Source organism: Colossoma macropomum, unplaced genomic scaffold (genome assembly GCF_904425465.1).
Source record: "Colossoma macropomum unplaced genomic scaffold, Colossoma_macropomum, whole genome shotgun sequence".
NCBI lineage: Eukaryota > Metazoa > Chordata > Actinopteri > Characiformes > Serrasalmidae > Colossoma > Colossoma macropomum.
This window is the reverse complement of record NW_023494801.1, coordinates 29,439,859-29,466,591: the sequence shown is the minus strand read 5'-3', so window position 1 is coordinate 29,466,591 and position 26,733 is coordinate 29,439,859. Positions and strand designations below refer to the sequence as shown.

Sequence of the window (26,733 nt, the reverse complement as noted above, 5' to 3'; positions counted from 1 at the left end):
CATCAAGATTCACAATGTTTCCCAACAATTGTACTTTTCAGGTGTGGTGAACAATAACGCACTTGAGACATTTCTCCATATAAGTGTTGACTTATAAGCTTGTATGACCTGCGTTTTAGAAGTTTGGTCCAACAGTTCCTAGCTAGCCATTGGTTATGGATAACCAATGGCTTTCGTCAGTAATCCGATTAACGCATTTACATGCACTTGAGTAATCAGATAACGGGGAAACTCTGGGTCTACACGAGTCAGGCAGTAATTGGATTTCAGCTTTGTAACCAACCAGTAAGCTCACAGAAGAAGATGTGATGTAAACGTAACGTTAACTCAAACCCTATGCCACAGCTTTTTAAAAAAATATCTCGATACTTTGCCTGAAAATGTGAACATACAACATCTAAAAGATAATATTTAAATCCTTCATTTCATCAAGCATATAGCTGGTTTCAGTGTTGCTCGAAAAGTGTTTTGCTGCCATCCCGCGGCAACACTGCTTGCTTATTTTCGGTACCACCACCTGTTTTCGTGCATGCACAGACCGAGAAATCTAAAAGAAATCTGAGTGTACATGCTCCAAGAAATTTGATAATCTGATAATCCAGCTCTCTTTATCAGATTACTTAATTTGACTGATCTGATCTAAGTAATTAGAGTATTCTGTTTACATGACCATTTGAATGATCAGACAACTGCAAAAATTATGATCAGATTATTGAGTGCATGTTAAAGCACTTAATGTAAAATGCTGATAACAAGTAGCAGTTGAAATGGTAGCAAGTAATGCTGCTAAAGATGATGCAACAAGTTATTAATTTTAAAGGGGCTGATTTGCATGTTGGTCCTAAGAAACAGGGAGTAACTGAAAGAATGTATTTTGTGTTTGATAAGATTCTCTTTGTATTTATATTTTACTTTAAGATATAAAAACATTCACTGTGACAGATATGCAAGAATGGAGGAAATCAGGAAGGAGGCAAATACTTTGTAACGATACAGATTTTACTGTCTTCTTATCTGTAAGTCTGTCAACTTGGACAAATAAATGAGAGGAATAGATCTACTTCATTCTTTATCACTTCATGAGATGGGTGAATGCTGTCTGGTGAGTAGTGGCATGACGTCATTTGCCAAACGTCAATAATCACGACAGGCAGCTCCCTAAACATCACCCTCAATGCACAGTCCAGCTGCCATGACAACCAGTCGCTGCTGTAAATGTCCTTGTAGCCTGTGTTAGCTGATTTGATCAGCACAAGGGTCTGCGGTGCCCTCTGAAGGAGGGCCAGGACAGCTCTGCGGATTCCAGCCAGGCTTTTTAGGTACGTAGCCAGCGGAAAGGTAGTGAAGTGCGCCCAGATGGTGAACATCACAACAGAATGTTGACCTCCAGCTAGAGCATCCAGCTCTGAGGTGATGTAGTGTAAGTCCTGTAGAAAAAAAGGAAATATACAGTTAAGTTCTCTTTGATTTTTACTGAAATACATATTTCCACTATCTGAAATTAAAGAAAGGTCCAGAGCAGGTGGTTAGAAACTATTTTAACTTTTTGTTTTTAGCCATTTAGCTCCATTTACCCTCATTCATTCAGGACTTGTTCACGGGCACACTCGGGCATTTAACAGTCATGTTTTTCATACAGACAAAATAGAAAGCAGCAAGGTTTCCTTTAAACTGGCTCTGGTTTAAACTTGATGGAAGAGGAGACGTTAGCATTTTTGTTTTTGTTCATATTTTTCAAAAGAATATTAGACATGTGTTTTATTGGAGCAGAGAACCAGCCTAGAACTCTGTTTGGATGGCTACACCTGCCCATATTTTAGTGATCCAACGTGGTCAACAGTCTGTGAAGTAAGCATTTTTTGTGGCACATGCTAAGTTTATATCTCAGAGTTCTAGCCTAGTTCTGTGCCCACAAAAAAAGTAGCATAAGGCCACTTAAAGCAAACCCTACAGCAGGGGTGTCAAACTCAACCACTACAGGGGCTATATTTAAAAATTTCAACAAATCTGTGGGCTACAGAAAAAAAAAAGTTTTTATTTCATGTTGTGATTTAAACTGAACTGGTCACTGTTCATTCAAAATGCTAAAACTTCAGCAGTAAAATCTAGGTACTTGTAGTATACCTTAAAATATTACATGAATACTTTAAATATTCAAAATGTTATGTCCCTAGGAGCTCAGTCTTTTAAACCTACCTATTTGCTTGAATTATAAACCTGTCATCCTTTTTGGCCGCAAGTTCATTAATACTTGTGAGTATTTATAGCGTGAGTATAGAGTGTTTATAGTGTTCATAGTATATTTTCAGTTTATCTTGGTTAAACTGCAGCTGAAATGGAGGTGTGTAGAATTGTGTAGAATTGAGGTGTAACCATTGTCCCAAAGATTGCTGTTGGGGTAGGAGAGTCAGCGCACACATTGCGTTGCAGTGTATGCTGGGGACTGTAGTGCAGTGCGTTGTGAAACGGGCTAATATTAATAGAAAATTAAAATACTTTTGCGGGCCGGATAGGATTGTGTCGCAGGCCTAATCTGGCCCGCAGGCCTTGTGTTTGACCCATGAGCCCTAGAGGGTGCCACCTCAGTGATAGCTTTTGCTCCCTGAAAGGAATAGTTTTTTTTTCTGAGAGTGTAGGTGGAAACATATGGCTCCATGTCTATCTTTGTCATAGTCAGTCTCGATGTACCAAAATGAAAATACATGGCCAAAACTGACACTGTTTTTTATAACTGGATTTTTTTTCATTATGCTTTTGAATCAAATGTTAGTGAGGGAAAATGCAGATGTAGTCAGCCCTTTCAGTAAGAAAAATGGAGACAACAATCCATAAAACAAGTTAAAATAATGTTCATAAACTTGTTACAATATGTATAGTAGATTTACATGAAATCCAGTCTTCTCAAGTTGGTCACTGGATGCAAAGAATTACTTTTGTGTAGTCTGCACTTTGCCACCGTTATTTGTGAATTATCATTTAAAAAACCTCTGGGTACAGATGGTGTTGGTGTACTTTTCTGTTGTTTCACTGTGTACTGCATGTCAAGCAGGATGTCATGTTTTTTGGTGTTGTACTTGCTCTTTTTATTTGGCAGGAACAGTGATTATGAATTGCGTGTATAATTTTCTCTCATGGAAACTATGAAATATGTGCACATAATGACATTTTACTGTTGATCTGTGACCACTTTGGCTGTTTCAAAGCATCTGCTCTGACCACTGCAGAAGAGCAAAGGGAAAAATATGCTTTGTTGATCACTGTTTTTAATTTTCATTTCCATTAAAGTTCTTTGTAAAGTCATGATCATTGTCAGACTTTGACACTTGCTTCTAGCCAACTTAATTGTATTTGTAAAACCTTTCAGCCTAAAGTGCCATTTTCCACCATTTTTGGCCAAAAACAGGTTGCTGAAATTTCGGGGCATCCCTAATACAGGGTCCCCATGGATCCTTGAAATGAGTTATTGAGTCTTTGAGTTATTGACACATTTGAAATGTCAGTGAAGGGTAATGTTTAATCCCCTACCAATACGGTTTAAATGTATACACTTTTTGTGTTAATATTAAAGACATGCAGCAGATCTGTTGCCTACAGCTAGCTGGCTGGACTCTGCTTCTGAAACTGACTGACTTATTGTATTCCATTCCTGTAAAGTACAATTGCAGGGAAGCACTGTGAGCCTTGATGTTACGGGGTAGTTAATGTATAGTTTTATGCCTACAGTTAAGGTAAACTGCTAGCTTTCACACTCTGTTAATTGCTTATAGTAGGATCCTGAAAATGGTGGCTAACACAACAAGCAGCATCTAGATACATTACAAACAACTGTTGCGAAGGTTCATTACACAAACACTGATAACAAATTTAGAAAAACTTGGCACTCAGGACAGCAGTTTCTTTATGTGAGAGAGAGCTGACGTTTACATATTGCTAAATCTGATATTTGGCAGATCTGATGTCACCTACACCAAATTTAGTCCCACACAACACAAATTGTACTAAAGAAAATGGCAGAAAAAGTTCAAGAATCTCTTAAGAGAAAAGTCCAACAGCATTCTTTCTCTGTCTCTGTCAAAACTATACATAGAAGAAAAAAAACACCCTTCTCTGTTCCAGCATGACTGCACAAAGCAAGTTCCACAAAGACCTGTTTTGAATAGTTTCTCCTGCGGCATGCACAGAGCCCTATATATAGCGCTATACTTACAAAGAAGTGAGACATATTGGAAAAAAAGGAATACACAAATGGTACATTAGAACTCCAACATGAGATCATTTCAGTAATCCAGCATGTACACCCCAAAGTATGTGTAGGTTCTTCCCTCTGGAGTGAAAACAGTGGCATAAGTGGTCACTGAGCTGTGATGGTGATGAGGTACTTCTCACCTACTGTAATCTATGGAAAATAGTTTCAGTAGTAGTAAATCTTACTGCAGTACAGCAAAGAAATTCAAACACTGGATATTCTTTCAAGGCTGAACCACAACCTCTGCCTTGAGACTGCTGTACAATAGCAACATTAATCCATTCCACTACAAAGCCATCATGTTTCTCAGCTGAAAAGATTAAACATATGTGTGTGTAAATGACAACTAAGCAAACCTGACATATGAATTTCTTTTAGCATCAAAAGGCAAAGTGACAGCAGGAAACCAAACATTGTTCTTGCCCATCACATTCAGCACATTTTTAAAGCTTATAGACAGTAGATTATGCTGTACAGCATATGTATATATGTTTCAACTATTTAGGTCTGTCATATCTAGGTTCTCGATATATTAATTATCTCTCCTTTATCCATGAAATACAATGGAAAGGAGGAAAAGCTAGTTAAAATGCATTAAATATGGCTTTCTAACAGTGAGGTGCATGTGATGATTGTTGTATTATTACAAGTCCCCAGAGTAGAAAATGAGACGAGCTTGCAGATAAACCGTATTCAGCCTTTATTGAACAGCTGCTTGAACAACCACACCATACGTGCCTTCTTGACCTTATTTGCATATATCACGTAACATAACTGCATACTACAACATCTCCCTTTCTGAAATAAACACTGTCTAATAGCTTAATTTCCTTTCTCTGCTTGAGTGTATACATTCTAATAGGTTTCCTTTTGTTTTGAAAGTAAAAGGTCAAAATAAACTACATTTCTCCGTTAACACATATGCAACATTTTTTTTTCTAGAAAGCTGTGGTTAGACTACCCAACTTTCGACTGAGTGTAGGGATTATTCTACCCCAGGGCTCACTCAGTTTTTCCAAAGGCACCTGCTGCTAACAAAGTCTTTCAGGTGCTTTGGAAGGTGATGTTCTCTTTCTGGGTATCTTCTCTCCCCTCCAGCTGCTAAGTGAGGAGTCTCTGCAACAGGGTTTGGGGGAGGCGTGGCATCAGCTGGGTCTGGAGAGCTGATAGCTGACAGACTGTTGGTTCCTCAGGTGCAACAGACGTTGTCACTAGATGAGCTCTGTTTCTTCGCAGGATACCCCTTGGTGTGTCTATGAGGTATGACCTGGGCTGCTTTATTTTTTGACAACACAGTTCCTCTCTCTTTCATGTCCTTCACCCAAACATACTCCCCAGCATTCAAACAAGTCAGATCACGAGCTCTATGTCTCTTGTTAAAGTTTCTCTGCTGCTGCTGCTGCCTGTTGTAGTGCTTTTTCTGTTTGAGTTTGTGAAGATCTGTCCAGCCTGGATTCAGCTGCGAAGAACTGACTGGAATAGGAGTACGGATCTTTCTTCCCATGAGCAATTCTGTAGGGCTGTGGCCATTTGCTAGGGGAGTTGCGCGATACGCCATCAATGAAAGATATGGGTCTTTTGCTTTTTCAAGGAGGTTCTTTACAGTTCTCACTGCACGTTCCACCTCACCATTGCTTTGTGGAAATCATGGGCTGGAAGTTTCATGTTGGAAGTCCCATTCCGAAGCAAACTTCCTAAAGCTCTCAGATGAGAACTGTGGGCCGTTGTCTGTGCGGACAACAGCAGCAATACCATGCCGTGTAAAGATAGATTTGAAGTGTTCAATTACTGCTTCTGAGGAAGTTGAGGTGAGCTTTGCCACTTCAAAGAATCTGGAGAAGTAATCCACCACGAGTAAGTACTGCTGATCTTTAAACTGAAAGAGGTCTGCTCTGACTTTGTACCAGGGCAGATCTGGAAATTCAGAAGGGAGGAATGTCTCTTTCAAGTTTATTCTTTCTTTTGCACACACGTCACAGTTCTTGATTTCATTGTTTAACTGTGTACTTAGGCCCAGCCACCATACTGACTGTTTGGCCCTTTCTCTGCTTTTTGTAATACCAAGGTGACCCTCGTGTAGCTTTCTCAGGATATCAGCTCTCAGTGGCGGCGGAATTACTAATCTTTGCCCTTTTAGAAGCAATCCATTTTCCACTGTGAGCTCACCCGCAAAGGGCAAATACAGCTGAAAGGTTTGTTCGATGGAAAACTTGTCTGGCCATCCTTCAATGCAGAATTTCTTTAACTGCCGCAGAACTGCATCTTGATCCTGGTATTTCCGAATTTGATCCAGTCTCTTTTCTGTGGCAGGTATACTAGCCATCACAGCGTCTACATGGAGATTGGTTCCTTCTTCTAGCTTCTGGTCCCCTGTGCCTTCCACCGGAGCTCTAGAGAGCACATCCGCCAAAGCTATACTCTTACTAGCCACATGTGAGATTGTATACGAGTATCGCATTAGTCGCATTCGCAGATGCTGTATTCGAGGAGATAACTCGTCCAGGTTTTTTGAGCCTAGGAGTGAGACCAACGGTTTATGGTCTGTTGTGAAACGTGATGCCGACAAGGAATTCTGAAAATTGTTCACATGCCCAGGTGGTGGCAAGGGCTTCCTTTTCAATTTGAGCATATTTTTGTTCTGTGCTGCTCAGTGCTCTCGAAGCGTATGCTACCAGTTTCACCTGCTGATTTTCCTGCTTCCGCAGAAGTACTGCACCCAGCCCGTATGAGGATGCATCAGCCGAAACTGTTTCTGCTTTTGGGTTATACAGAGCCAGACATGGTGGGGTGCTTAGCTGCCTCTTGATTTCTTCAAATGCTTTCTGCTGGGCACATCCCCACGTTCACATGTTTCCTTTCCTCAGTAGGTCTCTGAGGGGTCTAGTTTGCTCTGCTAAATGAGGCAGGAATTTCCCTAGGTGGTTCACCATACCTAGGAAACGCCTAACCTCCCCGACATTTCCTGGTTCTGGCATGACGGACACAGCTTGCACTTTGGCTGGGTCAGTGCTCACCCCTGACCCTTCCACTATCTGGCCCAAAAACTTTATTCTGGTTTTTGAGAACTCACACTTGTTGTTCAGTGTCACTCCTGCATCTTGAAGTCTGGTTAGTGCTGCTGTGAGTTGCTGGTCATGCTCTGCTTGTGTTCTCTCGAAGACAAGAATATCGTCCGTCTGGCACACAACACCTTCAAGCCCCTCCAGAATCTCTGTCATTCTTTTTTGAAAATGTTCCGGTGCTGACGATATGCCAAAGCACATTAGATTGAAGTTGCTTTTAAGCATATCCTGCTGCTTCTTGACCAGTTCGCTTTGTCGAACTCTACTAACTGCTCTTTCCAGCGTCAGTTCGGGGTCCATTTGCAACTGTTCAGACAGCTTCTTATCACGTAAGCTGTCCACGAGTCTGTCCCGTATCATTTCATTGTGTAATGCGCCATAGCCGCAGTGCTCCAAAAGACAATAAAGAGCTGTGATGAAACTATAAGCACTTTCTCCTATTTCTTGCTGTGTTTGATTGAATTTAGCTCGGTCAAATATCACATTCCTACAAACTACGAAGTGAGCGTCTAGCTTAGCCTTTACCACGCTGTACTCACTGGATTCCTCTGCCGTGAGTCAAAGCGATGTAAGCACGTCCTCGGCTTCTTCACCCATCGTATAAATCAGGGTATTAACCTGATTTTCTTCAGCCTGAAGTTCTAAACCCGAAGCGATTCAGAATCTTTCGAACCTTTTTATCCATTTCGGCCACTCTTCTTGTTTACTGAAGTTAAACTTCACCGGTGGGGGAACTTGAAACCATTCTCTTCTCTGCACCCCTAGTTTCGCTAACATTTAGCTTGTTAAGCTAACAGCTTGGGTAGCCTGTAACTCGCTGACTAAGTCTCGAAACAACCGCTTTTTTTTTTTTTTAAAAAAACATCTGCCAATAGTGAATTCTGACACCATGTTGTATTATTACCCCAGAGTAGAAACTGAGATGAGCTTGCAGATAAACCATATTCAGCCTTTATTGAACAGCTGCTTGCACAACCACACCATACATGCCTTCTTGACCTCATTTGCATATATCACGCAACATAACTGCATACTACAACAATGATATCAATGTTTCCATTGCTGATGTTGGTGAGCTTTTTTAAATAAAAGCTAATGTTAATGAAACCAGTTACAGCACTGTTATGATGCGGTATTATAACTGTGAACAATTCTGGTAAGAGGGCTGTTTAAAAGATTATTATAATTTAAATTCAGTAATTTTATCAAATTATATTACTAAATAGGAATCTTATTTTATTTATTATAGCATATCTATAATGTTAATATCTAGCATGAAACAGGTGGTATGAGCAGTGTGTGTTTGTCATAATGGTAAGTGACACTGTTATTTTACTGAACAAAATCTGTCATGACAACTCATGACAGCATATGACATCTATAAATGTCATGGTTATTTCACTGTTATGTAGCAAGGCTGAAGTAAGGTGTTACAGTATTTTTCATGCTATAATGTTTACTGGTCTAGTGGTAGAGCAATAGAAAAAATAAAAAATGACAGCTGTAGGGTAGGGTAGCCAGTGCGGATTAAGTGAACCCCTTAATCATTTAGGTCCTCTGCTGGCCGCTCTGCATTCCAGTGTAATGGTGCAATTCACTGTAAAGTGAACTAAACTTCTAATTGTCATTTTTACCTGGTTTTGTTAAACTTTAAAAAAAAAATAAATAAAAAAAACAGTAATGAGCCGATTAACTTGAAAATTGTCATGAAAATTGTCAAAGCTGAACAGATAAACCTGTGTTTTTGTGGATGGGAGGCCAAGATGCAGAGAAAAATGTTTTCATAAATAAAAATGGGCTTTCGCTAGCTTTAGCTTTAGATGCTTTGCCTTTGCTAGTTTTTTTTAATTGGCCATGTTCAGCAGGGTGATGATGTTTTAAATGTCTGAAGTTTTGTTCTGAACGCTTTCATGGCTGCACATCCACAGCTTATTTATTATCGAGCTGCGGGTTGTCCGCTAATTGCAGGGTTGGTAGTTGGTAGTTGGTCGTTCAATCCCAGATGCTGCCTGTCCATGGCTGAATTACTGTTGACCAAGACACCCATAAAGGTTCCCCAGGCACTGCATCTATAGCTGCCCACTTCTCCTGTCCTCCTATCTAAAGCTTGATGTCAACCCAACGTTGTTTTCTGATGAATATCTGATTTTGATTTCCAACAAAACTTCATCTTTCGATGTCAAGTCAACATTGGGTTTTGACATCAACCCAATTTTCAATTGCAACCAATGTTCAATATCTATCTGTAATATACAATATTATGTTCACAATGATGTACAAGTGTGAATCAAATAAATTCCATGCATTACATATTTTCAGTTATGTTTGTTTTGCATATGTGACATACTTGGGACTGTTTTCAGCAGGTACTCATACCACTGTCTCAATGTGGAATCTCCCATCATCAGAACCTGCTTCTCTTTCAAGCATGTTGCAGTCTGATTGGCTGTGTCAAAGGACTGGGCATGGCACATCAGTGACGTCCATTTATCATGAAGATAGAATCCAGCTGGTGAGGGCGTGTCTAGTCCTGGAACACACTTAACATTCATACCTTTACACACACATGAACACACACCCACACACATGCACATGTTTAAACGGTGAGTTGGAAAGTTTTTCTGCTTTTAGGCATGTTCATGCTAAGCAATTAATTCCTAAGCTTACAGTGTCAGAATTGTTCACAGTGATGGTGATAGGAGCCATGGTCTGTACCACATTATTTGTTTAGTAACCATGATAACCTTAGTTACGAATAAATTTAGGACAGTAACTATTGCAGAGCAACAATTCTTCATAATCTTATTATACCTCTTAACTATCCATTTCTATTGTTTTTGGACAACTGTTACTGGCAGCGTAATTCACTACTAGCATAATGACGTTATATGTATTTATATTGCAAAACTGTGGATTCACTTGTGAGATGTTTTTTTTTTTCTTTCTGCATTTTAAAAATCATAGACACTTCAGGCAGGTTTACCAGTTTGAATTTATCTATTCAGGTTGCTGATGCTTGGCCAGCGATCTATGTGCCAATATCAAACGCATATCTTCACTATTATTTTATTGCTCATCTGTTATTTACATGTGCTTATGCTGCAAGAACGATATCAAGAGCAAAATGTTAAAACAGATCATGCAGACAAAGCTCTGCTACATTCTCTGAAAAAAAGACATGAAACTGTCAAACTGTCACTGGGGCAGTACCCCTCTTGTCACTAGGGTGGTATCCTCAAGGGTACATCTAAGTACCTTTAGTCATAATAATACCATATATATATATATATATATATATATATATATATATATATATATATATATTTTGTATTGATTCCACACACCCCGTCTCCTCTCCAGGCTTTTTTTTTTTCATTTTATAGTTCGGTTTTAAAACATTAGGTTACGAAAAGGTACAGATACGTACTTTTCACCTGGGAAAAACTTACTTAAGGTACACAAGTGGACCCACTGTTGTAACTTTGTTTGGTTTGGATCATCATAAAAATCTGTTCCTATCAAGTGAACTGAAGCAGGATGCTCTTAGATGCTGACTGAGACCCATTTTTGCTGGACTGCAGTTCAATTCTTTGATGTGGACCTGAATATGGTAGAGTGTTCACATGTTAGTTTAACAAGGTAGTATTAGAACATATTTAAGTTTATATTAGCAAACTGACATACATGAACTGGGACCCAGTGCATTAGTTCATGTATTGCAGTAAAAACCTTTTTACTGTTTTTACCAGATGGCCAGATTTTTTTTGTTGTTTTTTACCAGATTTTTACCAGATCTTCTCATTAACCACAAACTCACAAAGGTTTTACTGTTTGAGAAATGCTGAAATTGGCTCTGCCAATGAGTTTGTCCCTGTGCGTCTATAGGTTAGCGCTGTGTGCAGTTTAGGGAGAGAGGAGATTTTCTCAAGTAATTCAATCAAAAAGTGCTGGTTCCCCGCCCTGGTACTTTGAAAAGTGGGGGGTAACATGCCTGCTCACCCCTGTGGTTCTAGCAGCAATGCTCTTCATATCTGTACGTCTGTCATCTTGGACAAACATATGAGAGGAATAGATCTACTTCATTCTGTACCACTTTATAAGATGGGTGAATGTCATCTGGTGAGTAGTGACATGATGTCATTTGCCAAACATCAATAATCACAACCGGCAGCTCCCTAAACATCATCCTCAATGCACAGTCCAGCTGCCATGACAACCAGTCGCTGCCATAAATGTCCTTGTAGCCTGTGTTGGCTGACTTGACCAGCACAAGGGTCTGCGGTGCCCTCTGGAGGAGGGCTCGGATCGCTCTGCGGATTCCAGCCAGCCTTTTTAGGTACGTGGCCAGCGGAAAGGTAGTGAAGTGCGCCCAGATGGTGAAGACCACAACAGAATGTTGACCTCCAGCTAGAGCGGCCACCTCGGAGGCAATGTAGTGTAAGTCAGCACGGGGGGTCAGAGAAGTCCGTATTGGAAGGCCATGAGCTCTCCATATTAGTCGAATGTTGTTGCCTGTGTCCACTGCCTCAAACGGTCCAGACTTGGCCGAGGTGTACAGGTTTAGTTGCTTGAGTGCTAAAAGAAGGGAGAAGGATGAGAAGATATCGTGTCAGAATGCTAGAACTAAGGCTTTCCTCTCCAGGCTTTTTTTTTTTTCATTTTATAGTTCGGTTTTAAAACATTAGGTTACGAAAAGGTACAGATACGTACTTTTCACCTGGGAAAAACTTACTTAAGGTACACAAGTGGACCCACTGTTGTAACTTTGTTTGGTTTGGATCATCATAAAAATCTGTTCCTATCAAGTGAACTGAAGCAGGATGCTCTTAGATGCTGACTGAGACCCATTTTTGCTGGACTGCAGTTCAATTCTTTGATGTGGACCTGAATATGGTAGAGTGTTCACATGTTAGTTTAACAAGGTAGTATTAGAACATATTTAAGTTTATATTAGCAAACTGACATACATGAACTGAGACCCAGTGCATTAGTTCATGTATTGCAGTAAAAACCTTTTTACTGTTTTTACCAGATTGCCAGATTTTTTTGTTGTTTTTTACCAGATTTTTACCAGATCTTCTCATTAACCACAAACTCACAAAGGTTTTACTGTTTGAGAAATGCTGAAATTGGCTCTGCCAATGAGTTTGTCCCTGTGCGTCTATAGGTTAGCGCTGTGTGCAGTTTAGGGAGAGAGGAGATTTTCTCAAGTAATTCAATCAAAAAGTGCTGGTTCCCCGCCCTGGTACTTTGAAAAGTGGGGGGTAACATGCCTGCTCACCCCTGTGGTTCTAGCAGCAATGCTCTTCATATCTGTACGTCTGTCATCTTGGACAAACATATGAGAGGAATAGATCTACTTCATTCTGTACCACTTTATAAGATGGGTGAATGTCATCTGGTGAGTAGTGACATGATGTCATTTGCCAAACATCAATAATCACAACCGGCAGCTCCCTAAACATCATCCTCAATGCACAGTCCAGCTGCCATGACAACCAGTCGCTGCCATAAATGTCCTTGTAGCCTGTGTTGGCTGACTTGACCAGCACAAGGGTCTGCGGTGCCCTCTGGAGGAGGGCTCGGATCGCTCTGCGGATTCCAGCCAGCCTTTTTAGGTACGTGGCCAGCGGAAAGGTAGTGAAGTGCGCCCAGATGGTGAAGACCACAACAGAATGTTGACCTCCAGCTAGAGCGGCCACCTCGGAGGCAATGTAGTGTAAGTCAGCACGGGGGGTCAGAGAAGTCCGTATTGGAAGGCCATGAGCTCTCCATATTAGTCGAATGTTGTTGCCTGTGTCCACTGCCTCAAACGGTCCAGACTTGGCCGAGGTGTACAGGTTTAGTTGCTTGAGTGCTAAAAGAAGGGAGAAGGATGAGAAGATATCGTGTCAGAATGCTAGAACGACATGGATGTTGGAAGGTATTCTTCACACACAAAAGTGTACTGTCCAGGTCAACTTTAGTTCTCACCGATGCGAACAAACAACAACATGTAAACAAGGTACAAAGAGGTCATTAAAGCAGCACTATGTCATTTTTTTTTTTCTGTCAACATTAAAACATAGTAGCATTACTACATAAAAAGAAGGTCTGGCTCGATGTTTGGGTCTTAAATGCAAAATCAACATTACACTGATGACAATGTTAGATGATTCACTTACACCCTCAGAAGACACATCCTTTACCAGGTTTTGAGTTAGTTCTCGCAATAGTTAGATTCATCCACTAGGGTAGGGAGTCTGAAGCACAACCGACATTACAAAATGTTCTTCTGCACATGTGTGCAGTTACACATTTCCACCAGAGAGGTCTCCAAATCCCCAAAACTTACAAAGTGTTATACTCACAAAGGGGTGAGACATATTGAAAAACAAGGAATACGAAAATGGTATGAGTAGTAGAACTCCAACATGAGATCATTAGAATAATCCAGTATGTACACCCCAAAGTATGTGTAGGTTCTTCGCTCTGGGTTGAAAACTGTAGCATAAGTGGTCACTGCGATTTGCTGGTGATGAGTTACTTCCCACTTACTGTTATCTATGGAAAATAGTTTCAGCAGTAAGAAATCTTACTACATTACTTCCATTTACAAGATGTAAACAACAGATGTCCTTTGAAGGCTGAACCATTCCCATGTCATCATGTTTTTTTCAGCTGAACAAGGCTTTCAGTTTGTCTTTCGGCTTTCTCCACATACTACCTCCACATCTAATGAGAAAAGTGTGTTACTCCTTGTACATGTTTTCACCACTCTGAGCTCTGGGGCCTGTGTTCTTGAGTCTTTGAATGGATCACACATTAAATGCTTCATGCTGCTTTAGAAATTAAAATATTATTTTTAAAACATGTTGCATAGGAACAGCTTGGTAATGATCATATATAGTTTTACAGTAATGCAGGGTATTAAACATATAAAAACAAGCATTGTAGAATTTGCATTTTAAAGGAATAAAAATTTTCTTGAAAATGGCATACTAAGCTAGCATTTTAAGGTTCTGTTTACAGACCAGTCAATGCAGCTGATGAATGTGGGATAATCAATCAAAATTCATGTTCTATCCATGTGCCAATCTCAGTGATAAACTCTTTATGGTGCTTAGTAGCCTGGCTAAGATAAATTAATTAACCTCTAGATTAGAAGAAATCATAATAGCAAAAGGCTGAAAGGGTAGTAATACTGGCCACTGGCCAGGTAATTTAAAATATAGTTTTTTCCAAGTTAGAAGCTGTTATTTAGCTAGTGATTGCCAATGGTGTTAATGTAAGTTGGCTTGGTAGCGAAATAGCTGAATTATCATCTCTACAAAACAGAGAACTGACTAGCTGAAATCTGATTTCAAGGCTCGGCCATTGCTCAGCTAATCTTTCGAGGTCACTGTGCTTGAAAATTGCTGTTAGTCAGCTAGGTAACTAATATCCAGCTTAATTAACAAAATTACCTAATATAAAAAGCAGCAGGAGAGTGAAAGGGACCCTCTTGAAATAAAGGTGCCAAAAAGGGTTCTTTGCATGATTTTGCTATAGAAGAACCACTTTTGATTTCTTGAAGAACCTTTTAATTAATAGTTCTGCAGAGAGCCATTTTTGTAAATGAGATATGTGATTGTGAAAAACCTTAAGGTATGAAGAAGAAAGTCTAAGAAGAACCATTACATTGGTATAGCATACTTACATTTAAATGCATTAATTTCAGCTCAAATTTTGCTTTCAAACACAGTTCATTAGGGAACCAAAAGAGGCTCTTGCATCAAACAAAACTTTGTAGGACCTTTATTTTTAAGTGTGTATTTGCTACATTAACCTGTTGTAAAACAGAGTGAAATAAAGTTAGAACAGCTGTGTGTAAATGACAGCAAAGAAAAGGAAACCTGACAATTGAACTTCCTTTAGAAGCCAAACGCAAAGTGCCAGCAAGAAGTCAAGCATTGTTTTTGCCTCTAGCATTTAATGGACCTGAATATAGCTGCTCAGCTGCTAAACACATTTTTAAAGCATACAGACAGTAGATTATGTTATACAACATATGTGTATATGTTTCAACAATTTAATGGGGCTCTTATATCTATGTTCTTGATATTTAACCTTTTTATCCATGAAATTCAGTAGAAAGGAGGAAGAACATGTTGGTTGAAATGTACTATTCTAATTAGATAAGGCTTTATAACAGTGAAGTGCATGTAATGATACCACTAGTTCTATTGCTGAGGTTGGTGAGCTGTTTTGTATAAAGCTAATGGTAATGAAGTTACAACACTGTTATGATGCTGTAATAAAACTGTAAATAATTCTGGTAAAAGGCAGAATGCTGCATGTCCATGTAAAAGATGATTTTATTTTAATTTATTTTTATTTATTATATTAAATAATTTAAAAAATATTGAAAATCCATAATTATAGCCAATTTCAACATGGGTTACATTTTAGATGACTAGATAGTTCCCTTTTTCTAATCAAAATATTCTAGTTTTGATTTGTAACAAAAATTTGTACACATTTTTTCAATGCTATTTTTTACTATGAAACACCCAACAAAATCAAGGCTTACAGCAATTAAAAGTGTTCTGTTGATCAGATATGGAGAAAGAGGAGTCTGACAGGATTACTCAGCAGCAATAACATGGAAATTAAAGAGTCAAAAGTTTTAAAATCTTTGTTTAGCGATGTGTTTCAACAGTTATTTTAGCTGCTGTTATACATTTTCCCTTTTCTTTTTTTTGTAGTTATTTCCTATCTATTCTAGCCCTCACTAAACTAAAGAGTCCCCTCATGACGGGTCACATGGCTAGCAGATGTCCACCTCAATTAGGTGTTTCCTAACTTACAGTGCAGGGGGGTTCTTGTCCCTAGTAGGGGACTAGAGCAGAATGTCTACTGTCCTCAGTATGCGCACAAACAGCTACTTGTATACCTCACAACAGACTATTTGTTGTCCTGATTGCTCTTAACAAGCAATAGCTGTAGGACAAATACTATGTCCCCATTGGAAAGCTGTTGGTCAGACTGGGTTTAAAAGAGATAAGGGGTGCGCTCTTTTCAAATAAAGAATATCCTTCCTGCAAAACCTTGTCCTCCTGACCTCTCTTCCTGCCGAAAGACAAAGACTTACAACACTGCTTTACTAAATACGTAGTTAGCAAAGTTCATGCCAGCCAGTTAGCCAGTCCAGTGCGAGTGAGAAAACTTTGATAAGCAAACATATATTTCATTCAGTATTGATGATTTGGTCCATTATTTCCATGGTTGAGAAATATTTGTTTTGATCCATAGGGACTTTTCAGAGCCTTTATGAATCAACTAAACTGGCTAGCTAGCCTGATATCTCTGTTTTCTGTCCCTTTCCAGTTTGTCTCAGGCTCTTTACACTGACCGAACAAGTGTGTGAGGACGCTTCTCATACATTGTCGTTGAGCAGTCACAACTAGAGCCAAAACTAACTTTGCTTAATTGTCTTTGTATAAATGCTGGTTATCTCTTACTTCTATCTTCAGTTCAGTTCAGTTTAGTTCAGTTCAAAGAAACATGGAGACTTTGTGAAACTGTAGCTGGAGAAAGTTCTTAGATTAGTTATGCAGCCTTAAGCAATGTGGGTATGACATGGTGATGATCACATCCATTGCTAGGATATAATAGTGAAGAACTTCAGTAGTTGTTATAGACAGCTCATTTCATATTCCTGTTCTTTACGTCCAGGTATTCTCATTTTTACAATGTATTTTCAATACTACAAGTAGAATGCCTTTTACAATTTCAGTGTGCATTACCCCTTCAGAGCTGAACTGACAGCTCTGTGTTAATTTCTATCTCTAGGATTTGTTTTCATATGAAAGAGGTGGGAGTCGGCTTTAAAGTGAACTTAACTAGTAATTGTCTTTTTTGCTGGTTTTGTGATTAAACCATTTTGTTTAAAAAAGCAATCAACGAGTATCTGACTTTGAAAACTGTCAGGAATCCACAAAAGCATTCTAAAATTCTGCTGTGGGTTAAAGATGCCCTACAATCAAAATTGTGTTTTTAAATGGTTAACTCCTCTTGGATGGCTTAATACGGTAATATAGACTATTTGTATAAAATGTGCTACACACCACATTTTTCCAGTCCCTGAGATCCAAGCACAGATGATAGCTGCGGGAAGCAGCATGACGCTGCGCTGCCAATAGCAAACCAGGACCAGCTGGTTCTCATTAAAGGCAGCATGAGCATGTGAGCCAAAAAGAGAGAAAGAACTTGTTGCTCGACTCCCCCTGCTCTGTGGCCTCAGCCATCATATCCCACGGCGTTAGCATGAAGTGAGATTTGGCCACTACGTCTGAGGGAGGGACTTGATCACCAGACTTTGCTGCTTCCCTTCTAGCAGCAGTAGACTATCATGTAACAGTTTCACTAAAAGTTTATTTCAACTCACTAAAGCCTTACTGATGGAAGTTTAGAGAATAAAGACTAAAATCTGAGCAAGTAAACCTGCATATTTGTGTGTTAAGTGGTTAGCCTAAACTATTTTTGCTCCACATTCAACCATGTTTGCTAGAAGCTAGCGTTAGCCTAGTGAGAAAACCTAAGCTTTGCACAAAACTATGCAAGTTCATTCTGGCTCACTGAGACTCACTTTTGACCCAGATTTGGGCAGATGACATGTATTGTGTGCTCTTAGCCTAAGTTACTCTTAATTTATATCCCCTAGAGCACCTGAGGCTAGACACAGCACATATGACACAGCAAAGCTTCTGGAGTTTTTAAAGAGCTCAGTGTCACTGATGGACTGATGTACACCAACCAAAAATATCCAGCCAGCGCAGCAACAAAGCTATTGTCTCCTATACATCTACAAGGTGGAAAATGTCAGTGTCACTGCAGTTCTAAGAATGATCCACAACTCAAATAATACTGGCTCTGTGGTGGTCCTGACCATTGGAGAATGCAGTAAAAAGGGTATTAAGAAACATATGTGGAAAAAAGATACAGTTTGTCATTGTTCAACAACTCGGTTGGATGCGTCAATAATATTTTTAATAAATTCCACAACCCTTTGGCAACAAAGCAAATCCTTTAGGTTGGGGTTGCCAGCAAGCTAGCTATCTTGTTAACAATAAATAGCAATAACACAAAAGTAGACTTTAAAATTACTGCTGTTATATATAACATTTTGTTTGTGTAAAGTGTGAATCAAATAAATTCCATGTATTATTATTTTTTTATGTATGTTTTGCATATGTGACATACTTGGGACAGTTTTCAGCAGATACTCGTACCACTGTCTCAACGTGGAATCTCCCATCATCAGAACCTGCTTGTCTTTCAAGCATATTGCAATCTGATTGGCTGTAGGGAAAGACTGGGCATGGCACATCAGCGACGTCCATTTATCATTCAGGTAGAACCCAGCTGGTGAGGGTGCGTCTAGTCCTGGAACACACTTCACGCTCCTACCTTTACACACACATGCATCCACACACGTTCAGACACATGCACATGTTTAAACAGTGAGTTGGACAGTTTTTGCTTTCTGTCATGTTCATCACTATGCAATACGTTCATAAGCCAGAGGCAGATCCAGGCAAAGACATGAATGGGGCCCTTCTCAAATTACAATTTACAGCTAATATAAAGCGAGATTTCATTTCATTCATATTTCTGCACAGTTAACTGGTTAAATTGTCAACAGTCATTCAGAGTTCTTTGATGTGAAAGAGTGAAAGTGTTTACATGCGCTTAATAATCCCATTTAGCAGTTATCTGATTACTCAAGTGGACATACAAACAGCATATTCAGATTTCTTAGCTCATATAAGGCCTAGTAATATAACAAAGAAATCTGATAAAGAGATTTTGTTTTTTGCTCAGTAGTCAGGTTTTCAAAGCATGTATAGCCTCACTCTGATTTTTGGAATTTTTCTCAGTCTGTGCACGTGCAAAAACAGACTGCTGTCCCAGAAACAGCAAGCAACATTTAAAACAGTACTTGTGAAATGGCAACAAAACAAGGCTGAAACCAACTACATGCTTGACAAAATGAAGAATCTGAATGTTCTTTATCTTCTAGATGATGTAAATTCACGTTTTCTGCCAAAGTGTACCAATGTTTAAAAAAAAAAAAAGCTGAAGCATGACATTTGAGTTTTACATTACATTTACATCGTCTTATTCTGTGAGTTTATTGGCTGGTTGCAAAGCAGAAATCCAATTACTGTTTTGCAACTGATTGATGTACACCTGGAGCTTCCCCATTATCTGATCACCCAAGTGCATGTGAGTGTGTTAAATTAATAACTGACAAAATCAAATTTTCTGCAGCTGTCTGATTACTAGATGCATGTAATCACATTCATTGCTGTGGAATCACATACCAAAATGGAATATTCCCATTATAGCCTAGACTGGGAGAGGAATTATTGTCAGCACTGAAAATAATCACTATAATAACAAATAAACGCCCTTTTAGTATGCTTCATTTTTTGGCATTATGGTCATTTAAAACAATTGTTCAGTGAAAGATCAAGTCCCTTTACCCTGACCACTTCTTACTGTCTCTGTGGCCATTAAATATAATCTTGTCAAAATGTTCTCAGCTTTGGAGACTGTCTTTTTGTGCAGGCACTTACTTGAGTTCAGGTCATGATGAGACACATTCACTGTGATATCTCCAGGTAGATATTTATTGGTGTAGTCACTGCAGACAGAAGAGGGGAAAGAGTTTTCTGTATTAATTGTAAAAGTATTCACATTTGCAAGTGCACAGCTGATAAATCAGTGTGAGTGCAGAAGTATTTTTCTGTGCACATGAAGTCTTCAATGAGCTACAGGTTTTTTTGTATTTTTTGCATTTATTTCAGTGGAAATAATGGAGTGTTCAGTGGAGCTTTATCAGCCCTCCAACTCTTCCTAGAGGTATTCTGTGGTGCTTTGTCACTCCAACTTACACCAAAGGTGTTCACTGGATCTTCATCACTTTAACTCATCTCAAAGATATTCACAGCATCTTCATCACTCCAGCTGAGAATTTAAGAACCTTATTTTCACTGCCAAATGTCAGAATAAGTTCCAAGGTGTACCTAAATTTGTGAGAAGGTACTCAGACATCCAGGCTGGCCCAAGATATATTTTGATTATGCCTATAACTGTATCCAGAGGGAGTACATAGATTTAAAACACTGTAATTGTTTGGTTTAAGCCATGTTTCAGTTAAAAAGAGAAAGCTTAAATCTTTGGCCTTGAGAAAATATGTACATTCATGCCCTTGTGAGTGAGAGATCTTGTGTTTAGTAAACCCAGGACTAATCATGTTATGTAAAGACTATATTACTTGTACTTTAGGGTGGTTTGCTGGGTTAGCACAACAATACTGCTTCATCCTAAAGAACCCTAGTGGGGTGGTGAAGGTGAAGGATTCTATGGTAGGTGTCCAACACAAGGTGTTGAGAATAGTTTATGACAAAATGAAACATAAAGAGAGACTTTTCTCTTTTTTAAGGCTATAAGTTCTCAAACCAGCCTTAAGGACCGTCGAGATGGTCCATGTTTTTGCAAACACACACACACACACACACACACACACACACACGCACACACACACATACACACACACAAATACAACCACCAGGTTTCTGTTTGCTTTGCAGGTGATCTGTAGTGTTTGCCGCTGTGTGGCAGCAGTTGCCAGTCCTCTAAGAGATAGTGTCCTGTTACAGTCACTTAGGAATCGACTGTCCTAGACATCCATGCATTGCAAGTTAATGCAATCCTTTCTGCTGTACTCATAGATTCTTCAACTTCAAGCTTTACTTCTCTGAAGAACTTTGATACAACTGTGTTGGTGAAAAAAGTCACATACCTGGCTTCTAGTGGACGAGTACGCAGACACAGTCACCGCCTTCATACGCAAGTGTGTTGATGACGTAGTGCCCTGCAGACAAGTCCGCGTTTACCCCAATCAGAAGCCCTGGCTGAACTGTGAGGTTCGCTCCGCCCTCAGCGCACGCAGCGCTGCATTCAGAGCGGGAAATACGGAGGAGTACAAGCAATCCAACTACGCTCTCCGTAAATCCATCAGAGCAGCTAAACGTGCGTACAGAATGAAAGTGGAAGCACAGTTCAACACAGCCAACACACGAAGCTTATGGCAGGGGTTAAATACAATCTCTGACTATAAAACTGCCTCTCGCACTCTGCCCAGTACCAGCGCTGATCTGCCGGACGAGCTTAATAACTTCTACGCTCGCTTCGACGGGATTCCCGCAGCACCACTGGAGAGCGCCCCGCCCACCGCTGATCCCAACGCCCCCTCCGTCTCCGTAGCTGATGTGTGCAAAGCCTTCAAGAGGGTGAACCCACGCAAGTCAGCAGGACCAGATGGCATTCCCGGGAGAGTGCTTAAAGCCTGCTACAGGGAACTAGCAGGAGTTTTTGCAGACATCTATAACACCTCACTGTCTCTCTCGGTCGTGCCAGCTAGTTTCAAACTAGCCACCATTGTGCCAGTTCCAAAGACAGCTAGTATTACCTGTCTGAACGACTGGCGACCTGTTTCCCTGACCTCCATCGTAAGCAAATGCTTTGAGAGGCTGGTCAGAGATATCATCTGTTCCTCACTGCCTGCCACCCTGGACCCACTGCAATTTGCATATAGGCGGAATAGATCCACCGACAATGCAATCGCCCTGACCCTGCACACTGCCCTCTCCCACCTGGAAAAGAAGGACACGTATGTGAGAATGCTGTTTGTAGACTACAGTTCAGCATTCAACACAATCGTTCCTTCGAGGCTCGACTGCAAGCTCCGGGATCTGGGTCTGAACAGCACACTGTGCAGCTGGATCCTGAACTTCCTGACGGACCGACGGCAGGTGGTAAGGATGGGAAGTATCACATCCTCCTCTTTGACCCTCAACATCGGAGCCCCCCAGGGTTGTGTGCTCAGCCCGCTCCTGTACTCCCTGTACACCCATGACTGCACTGCTAGACACAGCTCCAACGTCATCATAAAGTTTGCTGACGACACAACAGTTGTGGGCCTGATCTCCAACAACGATGAATCGGCCTACAGAGAGGAGGTTAAAATCCTGGAAAACTGGTGCCAGGAGAATAACCTCTCTCTAAACGTCAGTAAGACCAAGGAGCTGATCGTGGACTTCAGGAAGCAGGAGACAGTACACCCATCGATTTCCATCAATGGGACTGCGGTAGAGAGGGTCAGCAGCTTTAAGTTTCTCGGTGTTCACATCAGCGAGGACCTGACATGGGCAGTGCACACCTCACAGGTGGTGAAGAAGGCCCACCAGCGCCTCTACTTCCTCAGAAGGCTGAGGAGGTTTGGCCTGAACCCCAGCATCCTTAAGACCTTCTACACCTGCACTGTGGAAAGCATCCTGACGGGCAGCATCACCACCTGGTACGGGAACTGTACTGTTCGTGAGAGGAAATCTCTGCAGAGGGTGGTGCGGACAGCACAGTCCATCACCGGGGTTCAGCTCCCTAACCTATTGGATTTATACACCAGTCGCTGCCTGAGGAAATCCAGAAGGATTATGAAGGACCCCTCCCATCCTAGTCACTGTCTGTTCTCTCAGCTGCCGAGTGGTAGGAGGCTCAGAAGCTTAAAAGCCAGAACCAGTCGGCTCAAAGACAGCTTCTTCCCCCATGCAACCAGGCTATTGAACAGCCAGTAATCACTGCTCTGCCCAGCCCAACCCTTCCCATTACACGTACGTGCACCCACTGTACTCCCGCACTTTACTTGCATAGCTGGACTTTGAATACCTATCCAAAGACAATACTCTCCCCCTGCGCTTCCACTTAACTTCCTGTACCTTGCACTTTACTAAATACTCTGCCACCTACTGTACCATCTTCTACCTCCACACCTAGTGTGATTACTTGCACATCTACATAGCATTGTAATATCCATTACTATATATAGTATATAGTTGATTACACTCACTCTACATTCCCAGTGCAATATTATATGTCTCGGTGCAATATTATTATTTTTAAGTTATTGTGTAAGATTATATGTATATATTTTAGTTAAATTGGTTTTATCTATTCTTCTATCCTATCTATAGTTTTGTTTATCTATGTGTAAATACTGTTCTCTGCATAATTTGTGGAACTCGCACTCAAGTTTTTCACTCACCTGTGTCCCTGTACTCTTGTGATGTGACAATAAATCTGATTTGATTTGATTTGATTTGATTTGATTTTCTAGTGTCTCATGCATGTAACAAAAGCCCTTATTTTCCACAACGTTATATGGAGGCAGATCTTTGCACATGAAGTAGGTGATGGATTGTGTTATTTTCTTAGCTCTCAGAATTGGAAGGTAGCTTTGTCAAGCTAAGAGTGTCCAGTGTTGTTTGTTTTAATCGAGACGTTTCAATGTTGGCTTTGCTGTCATTGGTTAACGCAATCTCTGGATGGTGGCGTGTAAAGTGAGCCCTCATGTTCATAGTATTTTATTTTCATACAACAATCCTTTCAAACTGCATGGGTCATATCTATGTCCTTCATCCCTTCCTTGTTAAAAAATTCAAAATAATCCACATGTTTGATTTAAACATGGACGACGCATTTCTGATTCTTTTTCCGATCTTTGTTTTGACTTCTTCCACTGTCACTTTGGCTAAACTTACTTACCTAGCCTAACCTAACCCTAGTGGACTGAAAAAGCAATTGATTTTAATCAATCTTGTACCAAAAAGTTTAATGTGTATTTGCAATTAATATAATTAAATACTGATACTTGGCATCAGTATATCGGTACAGTATTTCCAGGCAATGTATTGTGATAATATGCTGTATTGATTTTGCCCCCCACCCCCCCCAGCATTTACCTGTGTAACAGTGTGGACTCCAGTTTGGACAGCTGTGCTTGGTAGCCTCCTATGATATGGTCCACCCAGGCTGAGCATGGCAGACGGCTGGGTTTACGACAAATCCATGATTCTCCAGTAATTGGATTTTTGTATTCACAGCAGCATTGAGAGTTCTTTAGCAACCTCTCACTCCTCTGGGCATTACACACCACTTTTTCCTCAATGTTGAACCTTCTGAACACGCCCTTGAAGAACACCTTGTCTGGATCTCGCTCTCTGTGCCTAAGTAGCACCTGTAATCCCAGCAAAAAAAAACTCAAATCAACACCATTACATTTAGTTCTCCTCCTCAAGCTCAGACCAGTTAATGTTCATAGTAAAAAGAAATTTACAGACGTTTTCTCCATTCCTGCTAAATGTAGCCAATCAACAAAAACATGTTTGGTGTCTGATGTTTGCTTCTTTAGTTTTGCACCGGAGCTATGTGTGCAATGTAGCTAACACACCCCATCAATTAGCAAGTGTGCAAACTGCATCTCTACATTTGCCTTGTAATTTCAGTTCAAAACTAAAGAAACAAACTTTAGACTTAATGTAACAAATAATTTTCTCCATGTCAGAGTAGAACCTGTCATTCCAGCAAAAAAACAGGTGAAATTAGATCCATCTCGCTAAGTTCCAGTCTCCTCCTTAAGTTAATTTCAGTTAATGTTCATGAAATCCTGCTTCAAATGTAGTTGATCAATCTAATTCTTGCCTAAGGTTTGTTTCTTTAAATTTCCATTAAAGCTGAGGGGGCTAATAAAGGTAACAAGTAATGGAAGATTCACCAACAATTAGCATCATGCAAGCTGTGTAGCTACATTACAATTCAAAAAAGTAAAGAAGCAAACTTCGGACACCAAACATTTGAGGTAAGGGTGAATTACATAAATTAGATTTTTTCGACAAACGACCACTTATATTAGTTCTACACAGCACTGCATTTGCTGCCCACTTATTAGGTACTCTCCACTAATTGTCCACTTACAATATAGGTGGGCTTTGCAGCTCTACAATTACAGACTGTAGTTCATCCAGGGACGCAATGTTATTATCAAGTTAGATGTTTTTTTTTTAAGTTTAAATACAATATTAAGCTGTTTTTGGTCTCTGGCCTCTATTTCTGGATACACTTTATTTCATTATACATCAACCTGTGTGTTTTTTAGTGATGCCATGATGCCATGCTGTTGAGGGACATGCTTCGGCTCACTGTAATGAAAATACAGCGTTAACTTAACCGGTGCACAGCTATGGTAGATTTTGAAAGTATATAAATGAAAATAGAAAAAATAAATACTCCTCTGTAAAATATGCACACATTAGTCTTTACTATGCTAATTATTACATTGTGTAGATCTCTTTATTATTATTTTTAATATTATTATTATGAGATCAGGAGATGATGCAGCACCCTCAGCAACCCCACTTTCCACATCCCTGAGTCCATCTGTTTCTCTGCAGAATTTGTAAGCTTCCCTTTCAACCCCATGTCAATCCAACCATTTTCCAAAAGTGGCGGGGGGGGTTATGACTGTATACTGTAACTGTATTTATGCTTAGTTGCATTTATTCTAATGATGTGGTGTTTTTACAAGCAAAAACATTCCTATTGTCATGAACAATGTTTTCTAATAATAGGCTTGGTCACTAGGATGTTTGCACTGTACTGTATATGGCAAGTGCATCTGATAGGGTAAACAAAACCTGTATATACATGGTAGAGGTACCTCATAAAGTGGTCGGTGAGTGTATAGTGCCCTATATAGTTGGTGAATACACTCTTTAAAGCACTACCCTACACACCTGTACAGCCTCACTGGAGTGTATCATCCTTATTGAGACTTTGGCTTGTCCTTCCCAGGACAGCTTGAAGGTAGCAGTATAAGTGCCGTTGTGGTGGTCAACCACCTCCCCATATACACTTGCTTTTAGTTCTGCATTAAACAGCTTTGCTTGGAAGAAATCTCCGCCGTATGCTTTTGAGTTGTTTAAACCATCTCTTGCTGTTATGATCACTGTGATATTGTCCCCAACACTGTAGTTTTTGTGTGGGTTCTGCAAAACGTATGAGCTTGTATGAGGACTAGTGGTCTGATTGGCTGCAATCACAGAGGTAGGAGGAGCTGGCCACTTCAGCGCCTTTTCTATGGATTGGAATTCTGCAGGCGAGATGAAGGTGGGGTCAGTTGAAAAGATGTGAGCAGAGTCAGACTGGGAGGCAGTTGGACAATTGGACAAGTTTGCAAGCTTTTTGTCCATCGATGGGACTGGCCTTCTCTCTGGTACTATTTGTGATATGTTGCTTATGAAATCACCAGACAGTCGTTCCTGCAATAAAGGATCAACAATGAGTTAGCCAGCACTACAACCAGGCCAAGTACATGCATGCACACTGGCAGTAAAAGTGACTTACTGATTATGATGTGCTTATCATGTCTGTTGGCTTAAAGGATGATATTCCAACAAGACAATGTAAGATACCACAAAGTTTGTTAAGTGAAATTCAGACAAGATTACTATGGATGATCTGTGGACAGCAGTGAAGAACATGTGGGATACAGTTACAGGT

General features: G+C 40.1%; 1 protein-coding gene across 6 annotated transcripts in view; it reads right to left on the bottom strand.

The window, feature by feature from the left end:
• Window positions 1–961: 961 nt before the first annotated feature.
• Window positions 962–26,733, bottom strand: part of LOC118821008 (NXPE family member 3-like) — a 37,612-nt gene continuing 11,840 nt past the window's right edge. For 4 of the 6 annotated variants that reach the window (XR_005008301.1, XR_005008302.1, XR_005008298.1 and 1 more), the window contains 10 exons: window positions 25,968–26,492; window positions 24,138–24,412; window positions 19,911–19,978; window positions 18,532–18,738; window positions 12,590–13,165; window positions 12,041–12,192; window positions 11,308–11,883; window positions 10,758–10,909; window positions 9,656–9,862; window positions 962–1,427 (listed from right to left, as the gene is read on the bottom strand). Coding sequence is in view for 1 of the 6 variants with exons in the window: in XM_036589417.1 (XP_036445310.1) it covers window positions 12,633–13,165; window positions 18,532–18,738; window positions 19,911–19,978; window positions 24,138–24,412; window positions 25,968–26,492 (1,608 nt within the window). In the remaining 5 variants the exon portion in view is untranslated. Of the gene's footprint in view, window positions 1,428–9,655; window positions 9,863–10,757; window positions 10,910–11,307; window positions 11,884–11,968; window positions 12,193–12,589; window positions 13,166–18,531; window positions 18,739–19,910; window positions 19,979–24,137; window positions 24,413–25,967; window positions 26,493–26,733 lie in introns of those variants that run through there. The other 2 variants (XR_005008299.1, XM_036589417.1) reach the window with 2 other exon arrangements.